The 8,507-nt window shown below is 35.5% G+C and overlaps 4 protein-coding genes across 4 annotated transcripts in view; 2 read left to right on the top strand and 2 right to left on the bottom strand.

Moving 5' to 3' along the window:
- LOC100641343 (protein ABHD13-like) overlaps positions 1-260 on the bottom strand; it is a 1,360-nt gene extending 1,100 nt beyond the window's left edge. The window contains 1 exon segment of the mRNA XM_019999643.1: positions 1-260. This exon segment is cut by the window's left edge and continues 11 nt beyond it. Within this exon segment, the coding sequence (XP_019855202.1) occupies positions 1-227 (227 nt within the window). The 5' untranslated portion in view covers positions 228-260.
- A 77-nt stretch (positions 261-337) lies between these two features.
- LOC100641217 (cyclic AMP response element-binding protein A-like) lies at positions 338-1,868 on the top strand. Its single transcript, XM_011407273.2, has 7 exons — positions 338-575; positions 636-1,073; positions 1,124-1,299; positions 1,349-1,433; positions 1,475-1,547; positions 1,590-1,660; positions 1,706-1,868. Exons 1-7 carry the CDS (start codon positions 417-419, stop codon positions 1,796-1,798), a joined length of 1,095 nt encoding a protein of 364 aa, XP_011405575.1. The 5' UTR covers positions 338-416; the 3' UTR covers positions 1,799-1,868.
- A 34-nt stretch (positions 1,869-1,902) lies between these two features.
- LOC100641090 (coiled-coil domain-containing protein 60-like) lies at positions 1,903-4,883 on the top strand. Its single transcript, XM_011407272.2, has 13 exons — positions 1,903-2,154; positions 2,202-2,316; positions 2,361-2,524; positions 2,912-2,981; positions 3,028-3,143; positions 3,193-3,240; positions 3,287-3,394; positions 3,452-3,653; positions 3,718-3,810; positions 3,890-4,044; positions 4,100-4,243; positions 4,285-4,486; positions 4,533-4,883. Exons 1-13 carry the CDS (start codon positions 1,943-1,945, stop codon positions 4,611-4,613), a joined length of 1,710 nt encoding a protein of 569 aa, XP_011405574.2. The 5' UTR covers positions 1,903-1,942; the 3' UTR covers positions 4,614-4,883.
- On the bottom strand, positions 4,537-6,855 carry LOC100640966 (sphingosine-1-phosphate lyase-like). The gene is made up of 10 exons (XM_019999642.1): positions 6,438-6,855; positions 6,218-6,391; positions 5,921-6,171; positions 5,750-5,869; positions 5,552-5,703; positions 5,403-5,502; positions 5,119-5,355; positions 4,978-5,074; positions 4,805-4,920; positions 4,537-4,755 (listed from the first exon to the last, which is right to left on the bottom strand). Exons 1-10 carry the CDS (start codon positions 6,691-6,693, stop codon positions 4,633-4,635), a joined length of 1,626 nt encoding a protein of 541 aa, XP_019855201.1. The 5' UTR covers positions 6,694-6,855; the 3' UTR covers positions 4,537-4,632.
- Positions 6,856-8,507: the final 1,652 nt, after the last annotated feature.

The raw sequence follows: 8,507 nt of genomic DNA, 5'->3' as shown, positions 1-8,507 counted from the left end.
TAATACAGTAAAGAGTCTTGGTAATGATAGAGGGCCCCAACTAAAGTAACCAGCAACACCAGCAGTATCAACACTCCTCCATACATCCAGTATAAGAGTATTATTATCAAGATGGCTGCCACACAAATCCTCCAGAATCTCCACAACAGAAATATCAATACTCTTCCAAGAGACTCTGCTGAGCTGAATCCCATGTGCCTGTCTGAGGGTAAAAGGTTTGGAGGCATCTTCTTCTTTACGCTATAATATCTAATTAACTGAATATTTCTGAAATATCGAAAAATAAATTATCTAAGATTACATCATTGTTTATCATTCTATTAATAGAATTGCTCCACGTCAACACTGCCAGCTCTCTCGTCTCACTGTACAATTACAAGATCATTGACTCACAGTCTGTAGATAGTTAGGTAGTTATGGCTACTGATAGTGTTCTTCCAGTGACTGTAAATCCTCCAGTGACTGTAAATCCTCCAGTTGATCCTTTAATGGACCTTGAGTCTATTCTGTATCTTCAAGAAGACATGGTATCACCTCAAGATGATCTGCTGTCAGGACTACTAGAAACTGACAAGGTATGTATACATGTAGCTGATGGTGGTAGTCAATGTAGAGTGTGTACTATTATTCTAAAGGATTTCTTGAACGAGCTGTTGAACCCACAGTCCGTACCAGACCCATTCCTTCCTGCACACTCCCTCAATCCATCATTGGGTTCTTATTCTCCTAACAATGATCTGACTCCTGGAATCTCGCCACTCCAATACGACACGAGTCCTGATTGTTTAAATTCATTTACATTCAATGCACAGTCTTCTCCAGTCAGTGTCACCAGCAGTGATGAAAGATCCACTCCTCCTTCAGGCTGTGCCGGCTGGACTAATCAACTCGGCACTACTAGTTTTGAAAGCTCTGATGTTCACATTGACCTAGAGATTGATGGAGTGCAGCCTTATAACGAAGAGAGTTCTTCTTCAAACAGAAAAACTGGCTCACTGACATTATCTGAGGAGGAAAAGAAGCTACTGGCAGAAGAAGGCATTCATTTACCAACAGACATGCCTCTTACAAAGGTACTGCCACCTGTGTCCAACTGTCCATGCTATATATAATGTAAGACTAGGCTGAGGAAAGGCACCTTAAGCGAGTGAGGAGAAAGATAAAGAACAAGCAAAGTGCAGCAGACAGCAGGAAGAGGAAGAAAGAGTATATTGATGGCTTAGAGAAAAGAGTGGAAAAGTGCACAGCAGATAACATACTTTATAAAGAAAAGATTAATAGTTTACAAGCTGAGAATAAGTGAGAATATTGACTTATTGTTATAGTACAACTGCTGCTCCTTGTTTAGGAGCCTCTTGACACAATTGCACAAGTTGCAGGCCATTGTCTCTCAATACAGTCCCAGTAAAGTTCAGTCAGGAACGTTTCTAATGGTAACAATAAAATGGCATTATTCTCATTAATAAATTAATAGGTAGTTATATTGTCGTTCTCTATTCTTATTGTTCCAAATTACTTCAATCATCAAACCAACAGTATACCAAATGGTAAGAATCATTATTAATTATTATTATTATCATCAAAGTTAGGTGTTTCACGAACTTTATTAAATGTTGCAACCGATGACTTTGGAAACATAATTGATCTAAACACCGGAAAGGTTTGACATCATTCTAATTTTAAATGATTTGATCAAATTTAACAGATAATATCTGATACAACGCCTACACCTTTGCCTCCGTGGAGATATCAAAGTCCAATTATTGCAGAACACAAATACAAAAGAACATATTTGTAGCATGTATAATTTATATGTTGTGTGCTTTTTAATGATGAAATCATAGAATTCCCTATTGAGCCCCACCTAATTTTGTGAGCCCCGCCCTAGTGTTGAGCCCCACCCAAAATTCTCACCTTAAGAAATCAACAATAATAATGAGTGATGGCAGTTTCTCTAAGTAGAGAGGATGGAACCAACAGGCAGAGTAATCAGGGAAATCCCACGAGCTTCAAGCTACCTCAAGTTAAAGTCCATAACTTGCCAGTGGTTACTCCCGAAGGCTTTCAGAATGGGCCAGTGACCGGAAGAACACAAACTGTTTATAGCTGCTGGTCCCCAGGAAGAGGTGTCTTTTGGAAGGACAATTATGAAAGGTGAGTCTTCTCGTTACTGACATGCACCATTACTGCTTGGTGTGCAGGAGGCAGAGTCAACTAAGTGAAGGTGGGTTTCATGGTAGCCCAGGACACAAGTACAAAGAAATAGGAGATGTTGAATTGGATGATAAAACACTTATACTGCAGGGACTAGGACAAGTGACTCCTTGTATTCATTGATATTGTATTGTTACTATTATTAGATGGATATACCCACCGAATCGACTGAACACTACATGAAGCCAAGTGATGGATGCACTGACCAACCTGCTGCTGCTGCAGTTATACCACCAAACATGAGAACTAGAACAACAATACATTCAACAGACCAACTTATAACACTCCATCAAGAACTGCACCGTGTAGAGTAAGATTGATGTGGCCTTTTACAAAATTTTGCTGAAAATGACTAGGAAAAAATTCTCCATTTTTACTATGTTTTTGATACATGTAATGTTGTTTAGAAAGTTTGAGTTGATTTTGATAAAAATTAGATTTTTTTTTACAAATTTTAAAATTTGCTCCAAAATTAAATAAGTTTCTGTACTCTAGTATAGGGATTTTGATCAAATTTTACCAAAAATGACTAGGATGGAATTTTTAATTTTTGTTACATTTTCTGATACATATACATGTTCTTATGTTGTATAGAAAGTTTGAGCCGATTCCATTTAAGATTGGATATTTTTACAAATTTTTAAAGTTGACCCGAAATCACATACATTTCTATTTACTGGCCATGGTTCATTTGTAGTATGCAATTGGACAAAGTAAGAAAAGGCTGTGGGCTATTTCATATGCTACACAATGAACGAGCTGACAAAGTATACAAATGCATCAGTGGTTATTTGCATTAATTTATTGTGAAAGGAGTTGAAATTACAACAAGTCAATGAAAAAGAGAAAAAACTAAAGGCAAATGAATGGCTTCCTCCAGTTAAACAAGATTTAAAAGATACTTCATATTCAACGCTACCTAACGAAGAGTAACAATAACTAATGATTAATAATCAATTAGTAAAATTACTAAACTAGGTCACAAGATATCATCATAGAAGATCATTCGTGTGATTCTGATGAAATGTAAGCTTAAACAATTATAATAATGGATATTATACTCTTGCTGTAGATCAATAACCTGCACTAAACTGTGTACCATCCTTTGGATATTAGAATGTATGAAGTTGGAATCACCACACTACATGCCAAGTCTTTATACTTATTGGTTCAAAAAGAGGTATTGTTATTATAACATGAGTAAAATTAATGGTGCTCTGTATTGTACTGTTAACAGACCAATCATTACTGAAGACAAAGGAAGATTAATATATGACAAGACTCTAGCCTTATTGAAGATATACGAATCAATGACACAACTTAATGATGAAACAGCAACCGGCAGAAATAAAGAGATGAGACACAAGTGTAGGCCTTCATCTAAAAACGAGAAACTGAAAAAAGAAGAATTGAGAATAAGAATGCAAAGAAGACTAAGTGTAAGCCAAATCACCAGCAGTATTTTGATAACTGTAAATGTTGCAATGAACACTAAATCTGTAGCCTGAACAAATTGAAAAGTTGAAGCTACTAATTGAGGAGGAGCTCAATCGTGCAAAGAAAAGGACACGAAACTCAATCAAAAAGTTAATGGAAGTAAGTAGTAGACTACATAATGATAAAATAACGATGATGGCAAATAGCAATGATAATAAATAACAAAAATTATTTGTAGGAAAAGGCAATGCAGAATTCAGTCCCTTCACATAAGCCACCAAAACGATCATTACCTCATATTAATATTGACCCAGACAATATAGCAGCTAGTTTTGACTCTGTCAAGGAAACACGTGATTTAATAGTACACGAACAATTATCAGTAATGGCAAGGTAACACAATAATAATAATTATACTAATAATCATTGATAATTGTGTTTAATGAAGGGAGAGACAAGAAGCCATAGAGCAACGGTTTACTGCATTAGAAATAAGTGGGAACATGTGGACTGACCTAACCCACATGAGACAAGGCGTCCAGATAGAAACAACTGCAATGGCAAGAAATAAACTCATGATGAATTACAACTGGTAAGCAGTATCAATCATCATTTTTTTAATGCATACTGTAGGCTGGTTGTTCTTAAAGGAGATCTACCATCAGATGCACTAGATAATGTTTATTGTAAAGAATTGTTAATCAGTTTATCTTCAATGGAGGAGTACATGAGAGCTGTGGGACCTACCGTAATGTCACAAGAAAGACTTTTAAGCGTATTGAGTTTATTAAGACCATGGGAACTGGATTCACCTATCATAAACTGGGCCATACAAGTAAGAAACTAATCATTAATATTAACGACTACTAATAAATCTATAGTTTATCATTAACAGTGTCATTTATATTGTCCCTAAAGACTATCAAGTTTGGATGGAATACCAAAGGCAAAACAAACAGTAAAGAGAGACAGCAGCTAACATTATAGCGTATAAATTTCATTAAAGAACTCAACTACAAAATCTTTAACTAATCCTCTTTCAGGAATCTTCCCAGCCATACCATACACACCAGCACTGCCTTTATTAGCAAGACTGGGATTAGCCTGAATTAATAATAACAATAACAATGATAACGATAATAATGAATAATACCTTTACAATAGATACTGATTCCTTAAGGTTATTAATAAATTCTTTAGCAATCTCATTATTATGAGATGGTAATACAGTACAGTGTATACAAGTAGACCCACGCTCCATCTTCCAACCTACAATAGTACATACCCAATACGCATCCCTTGTACTTTATTAGCATGCACACGTACCTTTCCCCTCCATCACGTCAGCTACAGCAAACACACTGACACTACTGCTGGTAAAAGCAAATGCTGTCATATCTGATTCTCCGCATAAAGACAACTCCTGTTAATTAATAACAATGAATATTTAATGCATCAATTACTAACTGGTACTGATCTGATTCCTTCTTTCATGGAGAGTGTAACATTCATAAGTCTTTCAGCTACACTCAAGTATCCCTCTTGTCCCAGGGACATAATGGCCGCCCAAGAAGAAGCAATATTTCCTCCAGGACGTGTACCGGACATGCTGGGGGACCCAAACAAACCCCCGGGCCAGTCAGTGTATGCAAAGACCTGGTACTTCCTAATTTCTGACGATCTATACAGGACAACACTGGCACCCTGTTTTAATAAAATAAATAATTAATTGATTATAATTATATTGATACCTTAGGGCCAAGGCCATACTTATGTACATCAGCTGAGATCGAGGTGACACCTCCGAGTCTAAAATCAAATGGTTTGATGTTGTATCCAAGCTTCTCCACCCTAAGGACAGGACAAGAAATGATTCTGCATGCATACTAAAGACTGTTACCATGGTAACATGAATCCACCAAAACAGGCATCAACATGAAGTGGTAGTCCATAGGTCAGAGCTAGTTTGGATAATTCAGGAATCGGATCAATAATACCATGACAATACTCTGGAGCTGAACCAATCAACAATATTGTGTTACTATTTATACACTAAAATAAATAAATAATTAAAATAATAATAAACAAACAGCTGTACCTTTTTGTATTTATTAATATCAACTCTATAATCACTGTCACTGATTGGTACATGTATAACTTTAACATCAAAATAAGCAGCTGCCTTTTCAAACGCTGGATGGACAGTGACAGGTGCTACCTATATTATATCATAAATAATTATTAATGATAATGATAATATTGTACCTACCATTTCGGGTTGTTTTATAGAAGGATTGAGTGCCCTTGCTCTGTCCCTGTAGGTTTTAACGGCCATTAGAATGCTCTCAGTCCCTCCACTAGTAATGTTACCAACGACACCTTTGGGACCATTCAGCATCCATGCTGTCATGGCAACCACTTCAACCTCAAACAGTCTCAAACTGGGAAACACCATTGGATTAAGTGCATTTTCGTGAAGAAACGAACGAAAAAAAACAACAGAAATATTTTCTTTTAAATCTGCAAAGCACATCACATACATAATGCAGTACTTGTAACTCAGTACCTGTTGCTGATGTGTCTTCAGCATTGAACTGAAATAGATCAAATGCTTTCTGAACAGTTTGAAACTGCTGGTTGTGAACAGTGTATACATATGCAAATCCTTTTCCGCTGTCAGGGTTGAAGTCTGCAGCCTTCCTCCTTTGAAGCTCCTCCAGGAGTTTCTCATTAGCTAGACCTAGAGCAACCATGCAGTAAACATTATAAATGCAATATTACTGAACCTTTTTCAGGTATAGCTAGGATCCTGCTGCTTATTCCTGACCCTTTGGATATACCAAGCTTATTCAGAAACCCCCTAACTTCTTTTTTGAGATACAGGGACACAAGTGCTTTCATTCCAGGGAGGTAGAGTATAGCACGAAGGAGTACAGACAGTAAACCAGACACACCATCAGTGACTAATATGCTAATGATAATAATGACAGTTAAACACACTAATAAACTGGAGATACAAGAAAGACCAATCCACAAATCCATGATAAGTTAACTCACAAGCCACACCTCCATATACTCCCAGTCTTCTCCGTACTCTGATCCGGATACTAAATCCAACTAAGCCCATTATACTCTGTACATGTAATGGTTTTTCCAAAAATGGCCAAAAAATCACTCCAAATTTTAAATACATTTTCTGATACATATTTATGTCCGTATGCTGTGTAGAAAGTTTGAGCTGATTCCGACTTCCATGTTTCAGGTTATGAGAAAATGCCAAAAATCTGAAGAATACCCAAGGCTATAGTCCATGGTTTTTTCCAAAAAATGGCTCTGAAATCATCCCAAATTTTTATTTGGGATGATTGTAGGTTGACGTTGCAAGTACTTGCTACCCATTCATCATATGCATTATAAAGACTACTTACAACCTATGACCCTTTATACACTTGTAAAACCATTATGATAAACACTATATCAACCTTGTCATATGTTCCTATGTTCCATTACCTACATCATAACATAATGATCCTCAATAGGTGTACCTATACCATATTAACCTTGCTATACAAGTACATTCATAGCATTACCTATAATACCTAATAACCTCTGACCTTTACAATGTAAATATGCCTACATTTGCTTTACTGAGCACATTGCTACCACCATATATACCATTACCATCGCCTACATTAACTTATAACCTGAGATATGTAAAATATAACACAAATATATGACCACATTACCCTTGTGAAAAATCCCAGCAAGATTCTTGTTAAGTTTCTTTAAAATTCTTGACAAGATTCTTGCTAATATTTCACAAGATTTTACCTGATTTTGAAACAAGGATTGTGTAAGATAGTGTTAGATCTTGCTATCAAAATGTAAGCAAGATCTTACAGGATCTTTCTCAAGATCTTACCAAATTCTTAGAAGATCACAGCAAGATCTTACCTTAAGATCACAGCAAGATCTTACCTGATTTTGAAACAAAGAACATGAAAGATATCATGGGATCTTGCTTTATCAAGATTTTAAAATATTAGCTGAGTTCTTACATGAAGTTTCAGCTTATGAAAAATAGATGTAACAGTAAGATCTGAGCAAGATCTTACATTGCATAAATGAATTACTTAATGATGTGAAGGTTAATGTGAACTTCATTAACATTTTGACTTAATTATGTTGAAATTTTACTTTCTTTATATACTGCCATTATCGTAAAGGCTATCGTGGGTTGTCTACCACTTCCTGTGACGTCATGCAATTTGTAAGATCTTTCAAGATCTTTTATGACTTAATGAGTGATCTTATGTGTCATGTGATCATGGATGATTCTTCAAGATCATAAACTTACTAGATTTTGTAAGATCTTATTAGATTTCAATTTAACAAGATCATCTTAGTTCTTACAAGGTGTGGTATTACAAGATTTAAGTGAGGCATGATCTTACATTTTCTGACATATTCCTTTATTCATAAGATCTTTAAAATTCTTACAAGAATTATAGTTATGATAGATCTCATAAGATCTGACAGCTTGTTCAAATCTTATCAAATCTTAAATAAGAATTTGCAAGAATTTCTGTGTTAAAATTTTACAAGATTACTATCTTATGTTTTCTTGTATAATCATGTGAAATCATGAAAAACCTTATAAGATCTTGCTGGGATTTTTCACAAGGGTAATGTTTCTTAATTAATACTTAATACCATATACCATTATGGTAACTACTTCCTATCATTACTACCTGTGACCCTTGTCTATATAACATAAATATAACACACTGTAGCACCATATTAATGTTCCTTAATACTTAGATACCATACCATATGATAATGGTAACTGCATGTGA

Source organism: Amphimedon queenslandica, unplaced genomic scaffold (assembly GCF_000090795.2).
Source record: "Amphimedon queenslandica unplaced genomic scaffold, v1.1 AMPQUscaffold_13251, whole genome shotgun sequence".
NCBI lineage: Eukaryota > Metazoa > Porifera > Demospongiae > Haplosclerida > Niphatidae > Amphimedon > Amphimedon queenslandica.
This window is presented reverse-complemented; position numbering and strand designations above follow the sequence as displayed.

Bases quoted from the DNA above. Each gene is read 5' to 3' on its own strand.
- LOC100641217 (XM_011407273.2), top strand. From the start codon at position 417: ATGGCTACTGATAGTGTTCTTCCAGTGACTGTAAATCCTCCAGTGACT. The intron at 1,434-1,474 runs GTAACAATAAAA...ATAAATTAATAG, and splicing joins AGTCAGGAACGTTTCTAATG to GTAGTTATATTGTCGTTCTC. The intron at 1,661-1,705 runs GTTTGACATCAT...CAAATTTAACAG, and splicing joins TTGATCTAAACACCGGAAAG to ATAATATCTGATACAACGCC.
- LOC100641090 (XM_011407272.2), top strand. From the start codon at position 1,943: ATGGCAGTTTCTCTAAGTAGAGAGGATGGAACCAACAGGCAGAGTAAT. The intron at 2,982-3,027 runs GTATACAAATGC...TTATTGTGAAAG, and splicing joins ACAATGAACGAGCTGACAAA to GAGTTGAAATTACAACAAGT. The intron at 3,144-3,192 runs GTAACAATAACT...TTACTAAACTAG, and splicing joins TCAACGCTACCTAACGAAGA to GTCACAAGATATCATCATAG.
- LOC100640966 (XM_019999642.1), bottom strand. From the start codon at position 6,693: ATGGATTTGTGGATTGGTCTTTCTTGTATCTCCAGTTTATTAGTGTGT. The intron at 6,172-6,217 runs GTACTGAGTTAC...TGTGCTTTGCAG, and splicing joins TGAAGACACATCAGCAACAG to ATTTAAAAGAAAATATTTCT. The intron at 5,870-5,920 runs GTAGGTACAATA...GATATAATATAG, and splicing joins CTATAAAACAACCCGAAATG to GTAGCACCTGTCACTGTCCA.